This window comes from Nanorana parkeri, unplaced genomic scaffold (assembly GCF_000935625.1).
Source record: "Nanorana parkeri isolate BGI_ZX_2015 unplaced genomic scaffold, ASM93562v1 scaffold224, whole genome shotgun sequence".
NCBI lineage: Eukaryota > Metazoa > Chordata > Amphibia > Anura > Dicroglossidae > Nanorana > Nanorana parkeri.
Window position 1 is genome coordinate 101,276 of NW_017306492.1, and position 19,370 is coordinate 120,645.

A 19,370-nucleotide genomic window follows, 5' to 3' on the forward strand; every position below is an offset into this window, starting at 1 on the left:
ACACCATAGAAGGCCACAGGGGACTCCTGGAAAAGCACCTTGTCCCCATGCCGATGTACACCAGTAGACTCGTTATTCTATTTTATTAGTTTTCAGAACATTTGTTTGATTTTCTAATAGTTATACAAAACACAAAAATTCCCCAGCCTCAGCCTGCCAGCCAGCCTGCAACCAAACAAGTAGCCCTGTCAACAGTATGCGTTAAAATCAGAGGTTTTAGTTGCACAAACTTTTGGCCAAAAATATGTAGAAGCCACACTGCCGCGCCAAGGCACCTCTGCAAAGTGTGGTCCTAACTCTATGTATCCGAGTCTCCAAGTGTGAGCATATTAATGAAGTTGATAAATTACATGCATGTGTACCTGGAGGTAGCCAACTCCTCCTAATAAGGTGCAGGGACGCACTGGAGGCCCAGCAACCAAAAATGCACGCTGGGACTCCAGTGCGTCCCTGCACCTTTATCAGGAGGAGTAGGCCACCTCCAGGTACACATGCATGTAATTTATCAACTTCATTAATATGCTCACACTTGGAGACTCGGATACATAGAGTTAGGACCACACTTTGCAGAGGTGCCTTGGCGCGGCAGTGTGGCTTCTACATATTTTTGGCCAAAAGTTTGTGCAACTAAAACCTCTGATTTTAACGCATACTGTTGACAGGGCTACTTGTTTGGTTGCAGGCTGGCTGGCAGGTTGAGGCTGGGGAATTTTTGTGTTTTGTATTGTTGTAAGCCTTCCCAATGTGCGCCCTGCTATAAAGGCCGGTTATAGATTCATGCATGTACCATTTTTTTGTATTCTGATTTTCTAATAGTTATTGGGGACATGATGATCGTTTTTGACTCTAGTGATAGGAAAAATTGAAGGCCAAAGTTGAAAAATTATTCTAGCTTCTTATCCAAATAGACACAATTCTAACTGTTAAAGTGGAAGTGAAGCTTTAAAAAAAAATGCCCCAGGAGCTTTTAGCTATAATGTGCTAGTATGCACAGCATATGGCAGACTTACAGCACCTGCCAGAGCAATTCCTCCAGCACTGCACTCCGCCCTCTGTGGCTCTTCATCTCCTCTTCTTCCGTTTGGACCCTAATGACCTAACTCCTGCACACACACAGGTAAGGTACTTCATCTCGGCATGCCAGGTCTGAACGCAGAGCTGCGCACGCTGAATTGCAAAATAAGTAATTAACAAGTAAAATAATTGCTGAATGGAAACAAGAAGCTTTTATGGCAGAAGAGATTTACAGTTATAGAAGGACTGCTAATCGCCAATTTTTTTTTTCTTTTACCTTACTTCCACTTGTCCTCCTCCTGGGAAAAAACATATTTATTGTAATGTGCATGTGCTAGGAAAATTTGGAATTAGAAGTTTTTTTTAAGCGGTTATCTGAGGTATAGGAATAGGATTGTATAAAATAATGTACAATGCAAACAACTGTATAGTGTCTGCAAAGTTGGATAAAAAGTAGATTTAAAAGAAAACAAAAACTCATATATTAGATATTTAAATAGACGTTGCTTTGAATTATTCTTTTTATTCTTTCGTTGGTTTCATAAGTAATAAAGGAAACAAGTTTAGTACATCTGGGATTCCATTCATGTGGCAGGGCTGGATGAAATTTTTAAGGGTTTTCCATTAGTTGACTCAATGATGGCACCATGGACTGCTCTGATGAGTGATTTTTCAGAATGTAGTTGCTGGCACTTTAAAACAATGACTTACACCTGGACAATATCTATATTATGCCTTGCTCTCTGTCCCAAAGGAGAGGAGGGGTAGTTGATGGATAATGGGCAGGCAAGGGAGATGGGGGGGTTGATGGATCACCTGTCCCTTTATTCCCTAGTCTTCCCCTCTTTAAACTAAAATGTTTTTTTTTTAGCTAAAGCTCTCTCAGACATCACTCAGAGCAGACAGGGAGCTTGACCCCAGTACATTAGATGTTGCTGTTTGCATAATAGCAGTTGTAGAGCACAGAGTGGTACCCTCTGGTACGGGAGAGGTGACGGCTTTCTGTTGTCTTGCAGCCGCATTCCTCTCCAAACAAAAGAATTTCCTTGTGGGGCCATATCAGAGGAATGTTACTGAAGACCTTGGATAAAACGCTGACCTTAACATTCACTGATACTACATCCACTGCAAACATAAACTGAGAAAAAACAAAACCGTTTCCAATTTTTTTTTTTATCAATTGAAACTTTTTTATTTTATTTTTTATCTGACTCGGCATCTCTGTGAAGTGTCTTTGGCATTTTTCCCCTAATTATATCTGTTGAAGTAAGATATTTTGGCTGTAGAACATGCTCTTTTTACTATCTGAAGATAGTCGGGCGCCAGACAAATTATATAGGCCCTTGACAGAATCCCCTCCTCCTTCGGCCAAGGCTTACTTTAATTTTGGATTGTTCTAAAAGAGGAACTGATGTGCGGATGTGGGAAAGCAACCCTGCAATATCTATAAATTAAATCCCAAGTGAACTTTCAGTTGGAATCGGCTAAAAACATTCCCGGTGCATCAAAACAAAAGGTGTGCCTCTTGCTCGTGTTCACTAAACAGCACAACATGACTGTGCCAAGTGTAATAATAAAATATTAAAGAGGACCTGTACATCATTGTGCCCCTCTGATATTAGCTTCAGGTCTGACTTCCTTGGCATATGGGCTAAATCCCAGTGACTACCATCACCTTCTTAAATGAGAGTGGCTCAGCCACTACCTTAGTAGAAAAGCCGGTCCTCTGCCAGCATGCTGCAGAGAAGGAGCCTTGCTCACTGTGTGGAAGCAGTGGACTCTCTGCAGAGCTCTGACACGCCGACTGCTTAGTTAGTTCTAGAGCTCTCCAATCAGCAGGGAGCGTAAACTTTGCTAATTGGAGAGCCCTAGTTCTGACAGGGGGCTTGTTGGACCTACACAGAGAGACCCACTGTTTCTGTACAGACAGCAAGACAGCTTTGAATGAGGAAAAACCTCATGTGCTTTGGATCACTGATGGAAACGATGATACATCCCTTGCTCTCTGTGTGGAAACAGTGGTCACTCTGCAGAGATCTGACACGCTCCTTAGTCGATCAGAGCTAGAGCTCTCCAATCACCAGGGATCATGAATTTGAAGTTTCAATTATATAGGTCTAACTCAGTTGGTAATATGTTGGACCTCTGCAAGGAGACCACTGCTTCCACACAGAGCAAGGGTTCTTTTCTACAGAATAATGGTAAGGGACAGTCTTCTCTACTTAGAGGGTGGCTGTGTTTTTTTTTTTAATATAAAGAAAACAAACTATAAGACTAGGTACACCTTTTGCGTTGACGCTAAACTTACATTTAAACTGAACGTTGAGGATTGGTTCATCTAAATGTGATATTTTAAAGTGGATCTAGCACCCGGGATGTTTACCATGCTAGGTGCAGCATGCCAGTCATTTGTAAGTGTGACGCTTCCAGGTATTTATTACAGCTTTCTCCATAATGAATGATAAAACTCTGGCAGGAATGGAGGGACCCTCGCAATTGTTGTGCAGACCCCGAGGATCTCACCAACACATTTCTCCAGATATAGAAACAAATTGTACACATTTTGTAACTTTTCTACATCTACCAAAAGCTTAAAATTCACCTTAAATACCTGTTGTGCTTCTCATCCATGTGTGTTCTGTATTTCTTCACAGATGCCTTTCTCCGTTGCTCAGATGGTCGTCCAGAAAGAGAGCGGACTTCAACACGTTCGGAATATGCTGTTTGCGAGCGAGCCGGGGGTTAAGAGGACATCGGTCTCTTTGCTGAGGAACCTGTCGCGCAATTCCTCTCTACACAATGATATTTGTCAGTGCAAAGTTATGGCAGCCGCACAATTTACTTCTAACGCACCAGTGCTATGTAGAGAATATTGAATGTTACGCCCCGCCTCCGAGGAGTTTACTCATTAAGATGGGGAGATTCACCTTTTTTATTGGTCCTGGTGACCTCTGTCAGTAGGACAAAAAGTAATGAGAAGTCCAAAATTTTACAGTTGTTGGGATATCTGTTTCAGTGACAATTACAGTAAGGGGAATTCCCTTTTACTTTCCTCTTCCTGTGGTGTTTTTGGGACAGGACGTGATGGGAAATGTCCTCAATGAAACACAGACGACACAAAATGGGGTTTTAACCATTCCCTACGCTATCCAAAATTTTTTATGTTTTTCTGGCTTCATATGTACTTAAATTGGCATACTGCTGATAAATATTCTTAAAATAACCCGGATATGAGACAAGTATGGGGACTGCCAGTATGGACCTTCTTCAGAAACATATATTGCAGTATAGATGTAAAAAGTGATGGTGTCACTTTTTTAATCATGTTTCACATCTCTATTTCAGCCACCGAAATGATGCCAGATCTAGTGCGGGCCCTACCAGACTCTGTCCCGGACTCGAACATTGCCAACGACACCGCTGCATCCCTGTGCTACGTTCTCAACAGTCTGATCAGCAGCAGCTCTCAGAACGCCAGACTCCTCCTTCAAAACGGTGGTGTCCGCAAACTTATCAATCTTAGCAGCAAAGATGGGTGAGGACACCTGGGGGTCTATTTATAAACACTTTGCATAGGCATTCTCTGAATCTCTAAAGATTCTTTTTGTGCGAATAGAGGCAAAAATGAATGTTCTTAGTATATTTTCTTATGTAATGTAATACCACATTATGGCCACCACATATGTTTAATTCCTATGCTCCTCAGCTCCATCTAGTGGCTATAATGTGGTTTACATTACATTTGAGCTGAAATGAAAATATACTAAGAACTAGGGATGCACCGATACCAGTTCAGATACCAGTGCCGATACCTGGCGTTTTCATGAGAACTACCAGGGTTGCAGCTGGGACCTGGTCTCTGGTGCTGCACCACTGTCCTGAAATCTTAGTCTGTATTATTTTAGAAAAACTGTCACATGACAATAAACAAAAATGTATCAGTACTTGTATGTGTAAGTACTTGGGCAAGTATCAGTACTCGTACTCGCAAAACTGGTATCTGTGCATCCCTTTATTTATATTTATAAAAACAAAATCATACATAAAACTCAGATGTACAAATCCCAGGAGCTCCGTGTGCTCCTTACAAATGACAGCTGCCTCCTAATTTTTGAATTTTTCTCTAGTCTAGTCTTGGAGCTCGAAAAGTATCTGTACTTGTACAGAGTACTGTACTTGGTATCGGTGCATCCCTACTAAAAACGTTTGTTTTTACCTCTATTCGCACAGAACGAAGAATCAGAGATTTTCAGACCGAATGGCTGAATGGTGAAGTTGTCCTTTAAACACACAGCACGCTTCCCTGTTTTGAATAAATACATAAGTGGCACTTTAACTATCTGCCATGTACAGCGAATCCCATCTTATTGTCAATGTTTATTTTCATAGGGCCATGGGGACTAAAGCCGGAAAAGCTGCCTCACTTGTCCTGTACAATATGTGGACACATCAAGAACTTCACAATGCCTACAAGAAGGTAAGAAGCTCCACAATGGACATCTGGCCTAAGTAATAAAATATAAAGCCTCAGATATGGAAGCCTAGTAAAGGAACTGTGTGCATTGCTGACAGCAGCCAGTCATGTTGTACAGTTTAGATTGCCAGCTCTGGGCTACCCCATCCGTGGACATGAAATCAAACTGGACACTTCTGAGCATTGCAAAAACTAGACAACAAGGGGCTGATGTATAAAACATTTCCCAGCACATAGCTGGGCTGACGAAGTTCACACGACCTGACTGACATTAGATGGAGCATAGGAAATTGACTCCATCTAGTGGCAGGAATGCCCTGCGAATGGCATTCACCCAGCTATTCACCGGGGGAACGATTTATAAATCAGCCCCTGAATGTTGAGGTATCATTGGTTTAAAATCTCAAATTTACTGTAGCTGCCTTTATAGTGATTTTGCTCAAACATAAATGCATACACGCAATAGGTTGGACTTGATGGACTTATGTCTTTATTCAACCTCAAATACTATGTATGCCAGAACCCCCCCAAAAAAGTCTGATTTACTATAATTACCACTTAAAGCTCCAGACAAAAAAATCAATGTGAAAAATTTAAGTTTTACTAGAACCTGTGCAATCCTTCCATTCTCTGATGCCTAACATGACCACTGTCAGAGCAATAGTGAAGAGGAGGATTAGTGTTCAGGCAGACTCATGGCTTTGCCTGGATATATTGTAGGTCCCACCCCCATTCAGAGACCATGTGACCAATACCTTGGCATGAACCATATGACTGGCAATGAAAAGTGAAGAACTGAACATATTTCTAGGAAATTAGTTTTTCCCCATCTGTCTTTGCTTTGATATTTATAGTAAACTTTAAGTGTACAGGTGTACAGGTCCACTTTAAGAACTGTATAAAGTTTATATTGTGTTTCTCCTTCATTTGGGAGCAGCAGAATGAGAATTTGTATACAGGCCAAAGCGGCGCATTTCTTATGAATTAAATGTTTTGCTTATATTAATTTAAAATAACATTTTATAAGTAAATTCGTAAACATTTTATCAGCTTATTAGAACCGGGCATATATTTAGCATTGTAGGAGAAGGTATATCCCAATGCACAGATTCTGTTTTGCAATAGAATGCTGATGCAACTTTTAAGTCCAGTCAGAACTAAAATAGAACATTTGGAACCATCGGCTGCACTGCAAAAATAAGTAATAAAAAATAATAAAAATAAATAATAAAATACTTATCACCTTTTTTTTCATCTTGTGTTAGTTCTTAGCGTTGCTGATGTCCTGCAGCCTCTATGCAGCCACTTCCTTTCTATATACACTTCTGCGATGGCTGCATGGCATTCCTCAGAGCAGATTTCCTGATTGTGACAACAGTGGGCCATGCCTGCATAATGTGTTGAAATGGTCACCTGTTGTCTCCATCGGAATTCTGCATAACATGGTGACAACTCAGGAGCACAACTGAGAGACCGGGACAAAGCGTTTCCACCCTATAACAGGAAGTGACTGAACAAGGGCCTTCTTGGCATGATCAGCATTTAAAGGAAAGCTGCAAATTTAAAAAGACTGAAAATGACTTTTGAAATCACATTAATCCTTTGAAGATTATATGAGAGTTTAATGATTGTGTTTATGTATAATTGAACTATCCTTTTCTCTGCTTGTGTCCCCGTCAGGCTACGTTTAAGAAAGGAGATTTTGTCAACCCCAAGACTTCAAAGGCTTACCATTCCCTGTGAATCAGAAGGTTGTGTTCTGGCAAGAACAACACGCGTCAGTTTATGAACTAACAAAGACAATTACAAGTGACTTCACCCGCATGACTACATACTGCCTTTCCTGACGCAGCTTAAACTCTTCCGCTGTTACTTTAGATATTTGTGCGACTTACGAACTCCGTCAGCCGGGATACCGAAGACTTTTGTATTGAATCCCATTTTTGCACCTTTTTTCCTATTGATCACGGTTTGTTTTTATACGGAAGATTACGGAACAGAAAGCAAGCCTTTGTTTCTCTAGCACTAATAACAGTGTAATCATTGTGCATTTTCCAAGAATCTGTGAATTGCTTGTTTTGTACAATGGCTTAAACTGATCCCTATATCATCTTGGTTTTTAAAGGACTTTATATTACCAAAGCAAGAATTTCTTGCTTTCTTGAAGTCATGTGACTACTGCAAGCTCTGATGCAAGACCTTTTGCTTCATCAAGATTGCAGATGTTGGTTTACCATGTGCATCGGTCTGCTGAACTCTATACATTGTGTTTTGCGTCCAATGCTGTGCTATAGATCTTTTTAGTTTGTTTTATAGAGGCTGTAAGAAAGCTAGGAAGGTATCACAAGAAAACAGAATCACCCACCATTAACAGATCTACCAATTTCTCCATGCAGCACTCACCAATACTGTTTATCCAAAATCTCTAGGTTATAGTGTGTTTAGTTTATCATAGCATAACAATTGTTTGCTTTTGAATTTAATAACTTGTCTTGCTTTTGGACAAATTCACATTTTGTCATCACTTTGCTAATTTTCAATATTGATCTCTGTTAGTATTATCAGAGTGTTGGAATGTGGGGGCTCATCCGGGACAGGATGCTGGAAGATCACATGATCTTTGGCAAGCAACGGATGTCACTTCATTCCCTTTGTGTCTTGTGTATATAGCCAAGTAGAGCATAGGTTAAAGGGCTGCAGTTTGACCTTAGAACAGCTTTACTTTTAAACCACAGCTATAATATTCTCTGAACATGCAAACTGCTATAAAGTCAGATTTCAGGAAAGATCAACCTGATTGGGTGGTTCTGTCAGGTGAAGTGCAGTGAAACAATGTGTATATAGCATTTGCATTCATCCATTTACACACACTAATGTACAGTTTTTACATTCATACCTTTACATAATTATTCCCTCTATCATCCATTTCCTTTGCCAATATGAGGACTCTAAAAGAGGTGGAGCCAACCTCTAGACAGGCGGGGTTTTACACAAACATAAATAATAACTTTTTTTTGTTTCTAGGTGAAAAACCTCCTGAGCTTTGCCAAATAACATAGAAATCCAACAGTTTTTAGTATCCTATGCTTTAGATGTGCAACCTACAGATAGCTGCATAGGCCCCGGATGCTGCTCTGTGCCCGGATGCTACAGTTTATTAAAAATGGTTTTACCTAAAGAATATATAACAAAAACAAAAAATGGTTTCACCCCTGCTAAAATTATCATTGCATTGTAAAATAAATTTGGCAGTGATATACTCAGTGGTAATATATTATTTTATTAATTAGTGCACTGCTGTATGTTAAAGTGGTGAGGATGGAGGTTAGGCCATACTGGCCTGGAGGATGGAGGATGGAGGATGGAGGTTAGGAGGTTAGGTTAACTGTAACAAATTTGACTTAAAGTGTATCTAAACCCAAAAATAAAAATGTAATATATTGCAGCTTACCAGTCCTTAGGTGTGGTGGCTGCATTAGTTTTTTTTTTTCGACATTTTCCCTTTATTTTTGACAAGTGATCCTGCCATTAATACACTTCCTGTCCGTAGGAAGCTACTCATCCTACTATTTTAAGACAACAAAGATAGGGCAGGATACTTCATACCATAGATGGGTGGGGATTTGTAGTCCTCCAAACAATGTCACTGATATGAATGCTGTGCAAGCAGAGAGAAGAGGAAGTTATCAGTTGACAAGATTTCTGGCAGGATCAACAGGTATATCTTTGCAATTATCGAACAGATATAACAAAACACTGTCAATGTAATATTTACCAGACCCAAAGAGAGCAGATAAGAGACGCGCATTGTTAAGGTTTATGTATCCTTTCATTTTTTACACTTTTAGCTTTTTTTTTATTTAGATATTTGTACCTTCCTGTATGTCAGGATTAATCATATCATTTTATTTCTGAACATTTAAAACTGCAGCATTTGCACAAGGAGTTGATGGAATGTTATGTTATGTTATGTTGATAGTTTGATATAGTAGGTGAAACAAGGTGCAGCTTCAGGCTAGGTTCACACCTGTGCGAATCCCCACCGCGCGGCAATCATGCACAAAACCGGGCGGTCACAGAGTTGCCCACCACAGCCAATCACGCTGGAGGTGCCATTATTTTCTAATGGCACCCCAGTCACACCGGGCGGATCGCACGGTTTCCCACCGCGATTCCGCCCATGCAATTGAACACAAAAAAATCGGTGCGTCGTGTGTCGCAAAAAAAGGTACTCTAGTGATTGCTGCGTGGATATAACCCCATTGAAAGCAATGGGGCTGCGCAGCAACCGCAGTGTGCACTAGCACATGATCGCGCGGCCCCCGGGACGCACGGCCACGTTGTCACTGAGGTCTGAATCTAGCCTCAAGATCGCTCCCTGGCGGTTTTAATGGCGGACGCTGTCAGCTACTTGTGAAAACTGAAGCCACGAGGAAACTGCCAGAACATTTTGTGTTTTTCAGAACGAGGAGTGAAGTTTCCATATTATTGATGGATTTTTAGGATGTTTGTAACAAGTTTGGGCTGCATTTTGCACAGTTGCATAACATGGATACAAAAAAGCCCCAGGATGTGAGGAATGTGTTACATTGTATCATGGAAGACGACAGTGGAAGAGGGAGGATTGTCAAACAAGTTACCAACAGAATCCGGCATATAATTATTAAAGCAGAAATCCAGGTACATAAAAACATTTTTTTTAAATAGTGTAGCCATAGTAAAAAAAATACGGATTACAATCCAGAGCTGACCCCTCAGTAATTTATCTCTACCACAAGGTGTCACCAGTCTTCCTGGTTGAATGACAGCTACTCTCTACAAACCCACTTCCTCTGATCCCAGGCTTTCATGTACAGACCCCTTGAGGTGCATTATCATGCCTGCCTTGGTTCAAAGTACTACTCCACTAAATGGCGTTCATGTCATTGCGTCAGCGCCGTTTGGTGCAGTAGCAAGGGCTGCCCACAGCTACTACGGGAGGAGAAGAGGAAGGAACCATGATGTCGCAGACTTTTTTAGGTGGGGGGGAGGCTCATGGAGGGAAGGAGGTGGGGTTGGGGGGACAGTGGGAAATTAATATTGTTTTAAAGAAAGTTCCGCTTTCTACCAGTCTCAGAGACAAGAAGGAGCAAATATGGCACCTTACCCTTGCTTGCCTACGTGGACTATTGTAACTCTTGTTTTAGTTGGTGTTTGTTCTTCTCTGTCTTCAGCATTTTCTTGGAATTGTATATAGATTTATGTACTTTTTATTTGATGTGACTTTTTTGATGCAAAATTATGGCGTGCCATTTTTGGGGAACGGCAAAAGAGATATTTGCTGACAGAATGTATTGCAAGTGGGAGATTAAAAGACTTTTAGTTGGTGTATTAAAAGCTTAGTTTAATGGAGACTTATTTTTTTAATGCTTGACTCTCTATTTTTTTAAAAACTTTTATGTGTGTTCATATAATTGCGTTTTGTAGTAAAAGTGACTTTACTGCTCAGTGGTAGAGGCAGGCCAAAGTTGGATGCTGCATGGTGCACGCAAATAGTGTGATGGTGGTGAGCCGGGCGGGGAGCTGTGTAAGGGCTCTGTATCTCTCTGCCTAGCCCTTGGCAACCTATGACGCATTGGCCGTCGTCCTGCCAAGCTCCTAGCAACCAGTGACGTCACTGATTGCCAGGAGCTCAGCGGAACACCGGCAAGAGCGTCACAGATTGCTAAGAGCTGGGCAGGGAGATGTGTATGGCTGGGACGCTCTCTAGTCAGAGAGGGGGTGGCAGGCACACGGCAAACCTTATGCAGCAGAGTGGCCATGCTGCTCTGCCTGCCACCGCCCCATGTGACCCAAAGAGAAGCCGCCTCATTCAAGGGATGCCCCTGGGGGGAATACTTACCTTTCCAAGGGGCAGTGAAATGCATTTTACTCTCCATCATTTTTGCTCGGTGCTCCACTACTATCTGACACCTCTGGATGTGGGGTATCCCCTACTACTGTACGTATGGGGTATCCTCCACTATGTCCTGTACGTTAGTACTTACATAGGGGCTGGTCAGGGGAACAAAAGCTAACGGGGGGGGTCACTCTATCTGACACACCTGGAGCCGGAGGAGAGAGCAAAGATTTACCCGGAAAGGAGAGTATTCCTCTTCTTCTTCTACAAGGTGGCTGTTGTCTAACTTCTAACAGCTAGAAACGGGGTCACCTTGAGAGCTGTTCAGTGCAGCTTCTTAAAGCTTAACAATGTTTAAAAATCCAAGCAGCTTATCTGCAAATATTTGTATGATTTCTGGAGCTGATTAACAAGCTTAACAGGCAGATATGACAAAAAATAATTTAATAAGTACACCTTTAACAATAATTTAAATAGTACATCTAAAATTTGTATTGATATTCACCACCTGTTCCCGCTACACAGCAATGCTTTGAATGGGAGAGAGTAGGGTGCCATTAGGGCCTCGTAGCTGTGCTATCTTACAGCATGCTCCAGAGAAGGGCACTTGCGCTCTCTGTGTAGAAGCAGTGGTCTCTCTGCAGAGGTCTGACACCCTGCCGAGTCACAACAAGAGTTCTCCAATCAGTGGGTAAACTTAAATTTGCTATGTGGAGAACCCTAGCTCGTAGTCAGCAGCATGCATGTCAGAACTTTGCAGACAGACCACTGCTTCCACATGGAGATCAAGGGTCCTTTTCTGCAGCATGGGCTCTGGCAGGGCACAGGCTTTTCTAATGAACTGTAAGACTGTGCAGACCTTTTATTTTCATGTACCTAAAATGTATTTCAGTTAATTTGAACTGAAAGATCAATGAGGCTATAAGGGCTTATAACAGTTTCATTATATTCTACATGAATAAGGCACTAAATTGCACTAACCAACAGCGGCCAATCACCTTCCATTGCTCTGCCTACACTGATCTGAAAGCTGCAATCCCATTGGTTGTTACGGCTTATGACACATCACTGCTTCTTGCACTGTGGTATTACATAAAGGTCATTGGCATCTAACAGATTTTGTGTATTTTGTACTCTGTGCCATTGTGTTATTGTGTATTTGCCTCGACGTCACATTTTGTTGTCATGCTGATACTGCTGTATGATCACTTGTTTACTATTAAAGATACATCTTTCTCTATTACAGGTGTCATCCCCTGTGTTCTAGCTTAGTAATAGGGAACTAAAAGCACTTTGTGGTCACGCCTGGGATATCATACAGATTATTAAAGTGTATATCCAGCCAAATCCATTTCTTTTGGTTTTAGATAGATTGGGGAAGGGTTAGAGCCCCTGTCAGGTTGTACTGCCATTAGGGGCTCCATTAAACTGGCCAAATCTATGAAGGACACACCCAAACAATCCATTACATTTGTATCAAATCAGGTAGGCCCTTGCAGTATATAGCTGATGGTAGATGTAAAGACAATCAGACAAACTCATTGCAAGTGTATGGTCAACTTTAGAGAGAGTTCGCTTCACTTTCTGATGTCAGTATAATGTTGTTGATGGTCACAGATCCCCCTTTGTAGACTCTGCAGTATAAGGGGAACTTGTTTAGCTGTCTTAGTAGAGTAGATTTATTGCCCTCAGAGCTTCCGGACATCCCGCCCAGCACTGAAATGAACCCTGTATGCCTAATGCAGTCTACCACAGGCTGTAAAATTCCCAATGTGTCACCTCAGCTAAAAACTGTAAGCTGTTTGTAGTACTGTAGTACTGTATAAGGTCCCATCAACACCAGCAGCTGCGTTAGAATGCAATCACTGGTGTGCTCTCACTAGACTGCAGGGATGATATGCTGGAAGCGGCATTGCACTGCAACTTTTTTTTTTTTTTTGGTAGAACTTTATTGAAATGTCAGCACTGTGTGATGTGGTGGATTGTGTTCCATCACGCTGCACTAAAAAAAAAGTACTACATGCACCCCACCGGTGGTGTGAACCAGGGACGTGCGGTCAGGGGAGGCAGATGAGGCAGAGCTTCACCTAGAATTATGGAGGAAAAAGCTGTCAACGTCATGTCTGAAGCCGACAGCTTTTTTTCAATTCAGATCGGCATCTAACAGGTTACACAGCAGGGAAATCCTCCCTGCTGTGTAACCTGTCATGGACGGAGCGCCTCAGCAGTGAGGAGCAAGTGAGGGACAGGGAGGCTCCTCCTTGTCTCCTCCGTCCTCCTTTACACTAGCTTGGGATGGGTTGGGGGTGGGGCTTCACCCGGTGGGGTGGGACTTTGGTCGGCAGGGGCGGGGCTTCGCCCGAGACGTGCTGGGGGCAAGGCTGGGAAATGCCTCACCCAGAGCAAGAGGTACCACACGTCACTGGTGTGAACTGAGCAGATTGTGAAAAATGCAGATTGCGTTGTATGTGCATTCGGGCTGTGCTGGGCAAGGCTGCAGCATAATGCAGCTGGTGTGAAGGGGCCCTAAGGCATATTTATTTCAGAGATTTATATAGTGCTGACAATTTTACGCACTGCTTTCACATTCACATCACTCCCTGCCCTCAAGGAACTTACAATCTAAGATCCCTATCTCACATACATACATACAGGGCCAATTTAGACCGAAGCCAATTAACCTTCCAGCATGTCTTTGGAGTGTGGAAGGCAAAAACAGAGGAATCCCATGCAAGCACAGGGAGAATATGCAAATTCCTTGTAGATGGTGTCCTGACCAGGATTCAAACCGGAGACACCCAGTGCTGCAAGGCAGAAATATACAATGTTAGTGTGTTGGAGTGCTAACAATTATCTCATGATATAAATTAGCTGAAAAATTAATGTTGAAGAGAAATTCCATGCACCGATACCCCTCTAGAAACTGATTATACTCTGAGTGAATTTTCCATGGGTCTTGATGAATCTTGATGGCCCTGTCTGCCAACTGCTACCCGACATCCATGGATTCAAAATTAAAGGAGCCAGGTGGAAAATTGTTTGACAACAGTGCCCTCATCCAATCAAACAGATGCAGGCACTGTTTCGATATTTTACCAGCCGGTGGAGCGGATTGTCAGCATACAATAGCCACAGCAGGAGATTCCTCCAACTACGCTGTTTAGTCCAAAAGCTGAAAAAATATCTGTTACTATATATACCCAACTTTACCTGACAACTTCCACAGCACTGCTCCCAAGAAATATACTGACTATGCTGACCTTTGTCCGTGATATAAACTTTGTTACTTTATGTTAAGATGATTGACAATGAAAGGTAGCTGGGGGGAGGGGGGCATCACATTTTTGCTATGGGGCCCCGTGATTCATAGGTGCGCCCTTGGTTACAGCAATGTTATAAAACAAAGGATGTTGTCACTAGAGATTCACTAAATCTCCTTTATTATATGAGGTGTCAGCGCATGTCAATCGTCTCTGTATTCTGTTTACTCTCACATTCACGGCTGGTTTACTTTCCTATACATCACTCCAGTCTCTGCATCAATGCCACGGGTTTACACAGCCAATAAATATAAGAAGAGAAGAACACGGGAAGTGGTGAAAAAGCGTTTTGTTTTATGTTAAAATGTAGATTTCAGAATAATAATAATAATTGTTTACTTGTTTAAAGAACAATAATGTTTTTAGTTGAAATCCAAAGTTTTCATTAGGACAATTTTCTAAATAATAACTTTACCCCCTTGGACTTCTCCAAGATGGTGCCAGGGTTCCATTTAATATGGCGGGTGGTTGCATCATTAGGATGAGATGAGATGTGTGGTGACCACACATGCACAGTAATGTTATGTCATTGCTTCCATATTGCCCCCTCAATCAATGAATACCAGATCCACACACATGCGCAGTAATGCCTCCACACCACACGTGCAGTACAGACCGGTGACTACTGCACATGCACAGCATATCACCGCCATAGTTAATCATAGTTCTTAGCAATACTGCACATGTGTAGTATATGGCCGCCATATTGTTTTGATCACAGCGAGCTCACACACATGGGATTGACTTGTCATCAGGTCCAGAAAAACATTTCTGTAATCTTGCAGCAGCAGAGGAGATGGAGAGGCAGGAAAAGGAGTATAGAATCATGAGCTGGGTAATGAAAGGGGAGAGGTGCAGCCACCTCAACCCCCAGCAACAGCAACTCACTCCCAGCTCACAGCAACTTTGTCCCTGGCCAACGTTTCATCTTCAAAGTGGCACCGCATCCCCATCCCTGACCAATTTACCCCTCTCTCTCATCCACCTCCCCTACCACCTCCCCTCCTATCCACAGCACTTTCCTCCCACCTCATTCCTGGCACAGCATCTCCATCACTGATCGATTTACCCCTCTCTAACATCCATCCCCACCCACCTAACTCCCTGTCCACTGCACTTCCTTCACACCTCATCCCTGGCACAGCATCTTCATCCCTGACCAATTTATCCTCCTCTAACATCCCTCCCCACCCACCTCACCCCCTGTCCACAGCACTTCCCTCCCACCTCATCCCCGGCACAGCATCTCCATCCCTGACCAATCTATCCCCCTCTAACATCCCTCCCCACCCACCTCACCCCCTGTCCACAGCACTTCCCTCCCACCTCATCCCTGGCACAGCATCTCCATCACTGACCAATTTATCACCCTCTAACATCCTTCCCCACCCACCTCACCTCCTGGTCACAGCACATCCCTTCCTGGCAACGTAACTCTTTGCCCAAAGTACATCCCTCCCCACCGACCCCACCACCCTGTTACAGCTCATCCTTCCCTGTCTACTTAACACCGCACATTTCTCCTGCGAGCCACACACTGTACTCCTCTGTGACAATCAATACCACCCCTTGTTTCCTCTCTTCTGCTTCTATCCCCACTGTGATACCTCACAAAGGGATCACAGTACTCCCCTGACAATGCTATCTTCTGCTTTTTTCCAGGAGGGCATTGGCATCTTTATTTAGGCATCATCCATGGTCACCAGCTACTTCCTGGACTGAGATGCGGGCTCAGAGATGACACAATCATGTAAATCCTGTGCAGTTCTTGGCTGTGTTCACAAATGTCTGACACAGCTCGGCCCCTGCTACAGCCCCTCACCTTGTGACTTGCTACAAAATTACCAGTGGTCTGCCTCTACTTCAGTTCTGCGTTGCGCAAGGAGAACTGAACGATTGCTTCAACGGGACCCAGTGACACTGCTACAGCGGGGATATCGCGGCCTGGACGAACGGCCGAGCCCATACTGTGAGTGATTCCAGAAGGCCCAGCAATTCGAGGTGAGCCGGACGGTGTCGACAGGGAAAGCTGCACAGTGCCTTTCGGTCACCGGAGACCTTCTTCAAGACACCCCCAGATTACTTCAGCATCATCAAAGATGTCGGCTTGAGAGAAAGGGGACGCTCCTCTCTCGCTGATGGACATCATCTCTTCTGACTGATCCTGGGAGTGATAAGAGGCCTTTGGGCCATTTATGGTATTTTGCCATTCACACCTGCAATAAAGTATGGGTCCCAATGATGGCTAGCCTAGACTATGGCTACTGGGCATTAGTTCAGAGAGTGGGAGACTGTTTGAGACTGAAACATTAGCATTTCTGTGTTCAAAGTCAAGGATAGTATCTGAGGTAGTTTATTACTGCATATTTCAATATACAGACAGCTGCGGCTGCTAAGTGTCAGAATACCCAAGTGTTACTTTCTCCAATTATTGTGTTCATTATTACATTGTTTTATACACTGAGTGGCCAGATTATTATGACCACCTGACGTTTGTAGGCAAATTAGCTATAATTTCGCGCTGAAGTTGCTAGAGGGCCAGACCATTATAACTAGAAAAGCAGGTTGTTTACCACGACAGTAGAGGTGATTTTTTTCTGAAGATACGAGGAAACAACGCAATTTAACAGCCTTTGAACGTGGGATGATTGTTTAGTAAAGCCGTTACAAAACTCTCTAAGGTGTGTTGGTGTGCTGTGGATCCTGTTTGGGTGGTACATTTGCTTGGGGCACAGAAATACCCGGGTTACTTTGGCGTCTTCTTCAAGGGTGAGCGCTACACAATGATGATGAAAACTATAAAGGTAAGATAAGGTGCCGACTCGCCTCTCTGCTTCCCAGGTAAGGAGCGGCCAGTGACTAACATTTGCGCAGAAATGTGTAAAGTCCAATGTCCCTTATTACCCTTTTGTGTTCTTAGCCCAAGATAGAATTCCTGAGAACAGAATAGAGCGCTCAGACCATTCACTATCATGACTCATTATAATGTGTAACCACTTTATAGGAAGTTTGGCGACGTGCTGCAATAAAAAAAACTGTAAAGTCTACATGTACAATCTTTAAATGGCCATTGCAGGTAAGTCCTCTTCTTCTTAATTCATCTCTGCAAACCATAGCAGAATCCACACACCATCTCACATGTGCAGTGGGTGGATCAATCTTCTGAAGCCTGTGATGTGTAACTTAAGAGAACTATGAGGTAAGTGTTTTTCCCATAGTTCTCTTTAGGGTGACGGGAGGACATATACTAACCTCCTCCTGTGACCCAAAGGTCAGTTTATTGCAAGCTATTGCCTGCGATATACTGAGAGCGCCGCAGCCGGGAGGGTACCCGACATTGCTGTTGAGATCCACCTAGCTGTGTGAGTGACAGCTGGCTCTGCCTATCTAGAGGCAGAGCCAGCTGTGCCCGTCCCCTCCCCCGTCCGTTCCTCCAGTCAGCGCTGGAGGATCGGAGAGGGCAGGGACATACCCTGCAGAGAGCCGTGACTGACAGTCACCTGTCTCTGCAGGGAGATGATCGGGAAGTGAGTAGATCGGCGGCATGTTTCTGCTCACTTCCCGATCTATAGAGCCGACCTGTGACAGTCTCATTGTCACAGGTTGGCTCTAACTATGAGGATGAGTGGAAATCACTCACCTCATAGTTCTCCTTTAATTACTTTTCAATTGCATTATTAAATACAAACTTTCAAAATAGCTGAAATCTGACTGGTGTTTACGGGTTCACTATGTTCACAAATATCTGACACAGATCGGCTGCATCCTCTCACCTTGTGACTTGCTACACAGTTACAATGTTGCAGTCTGATCACTGGGTGAAGGGAGACTGAGGAAATGCTTCCTCTTGCCTGCAACAGACTGAGGATGTCATCTCTGCCTAGGTAAGGTTGCTGGGCTGGAGCAGAAGGATGGCTTTTATGGGACAGTGGTGTAGTGGTTACCGCTTCTGCCGTGGTTTGAATCCCGGTCAGGACACTATCTCTTTGTGCTTGCATGGGTTTCCTCCGGGTACTCCGTTTTCCTCCAACACTCCGAAAGACATGCTGGTAGGTTGGCTGGCTCCTGTCTAATCAGACCTTGTATGTATGCATGTGAGAGATGGACCTTAGATTGTGAGCTCCTTGGGGCAGGGACTGATGTGAACGTGCACTATGTAAAGCACTGTGTAAATTGTGGCTATATGAATACCTGTAATAAATAGAGTGGAGCTCTTCTGAAAAATGATACTGTTGCTGCATATTGCGACGTCAGGAATTTACTATAATGCAGGCTTTTTAAAGACACTAAAAGTTCCAATTTAAAGGCCAACTTCATCCAAAAGATTTTTGTTAGTCCTCAATAGTGTGTGGAAGGGTTAAATCCTCGGTCTTTGTCCCCATAGGAACTTCCTGTCTCAGAAATAGGTTGTCACAGGGACTCTCTCCAACAAGGATAAAGAGAGCAGCAAAACACTTTTCCTTGAGTAGAGTTATGAAGGGTTAGACCCTGTGCCAGGTTTGTATTGCTCTTGTGTATTATATGAGAAGTTAGAGGGTCTGCAGCCCCCCGTCTTGCATCTGTAGCGCCCATCACCTTTTGTGATGTGACTACCATGCATTTAGTGATAGCCAGGGCTGTAGGCAGCCTGGCTGGATTTGTAGCAGTTACATGGTTAATCCCATGTCTCTAACCTTGTCTGTAC

General features: G+C 43.2%; 1 protein-coding gene across 2 annotated transcripts in view; it reads left to right on the top strand.

Moving 5' to 3' along the window:
* PKP2 (plakophilin 2) overlaps window positions 1-7,257 on the top strand; it is a 70,871-nt gene extending 63,614 nt beyond the window's left edge. For both annotated transcript variants that reach the window (XM_018556093.1, XM_018556094.1), the window contains exons 10-13: window positions 3,669-3,822; window positions 4,360-4,549; window positions 5,404-5,491; window positions 7,169-7,257. In XM_018556093.1, coding sequence (XP_018411595.1) covers window positions 3,669-3,822; window positions 4,360-4,549; window positions 5,404-5,491; window positions 7,169-7,231 — 495 coding nt within the window. In that variant the 3' untranslated portion in view covers window positions 7,232-7,257. The remainder of the gene's footprint in view (window positions 1-3,668; window positions 3,823-4,359; window positions 4,550-5,403; window positions 5,492-7,168) is intronic.
* Window positions 7,258-19,370: the final 12,113 nt, after the last annotated feature.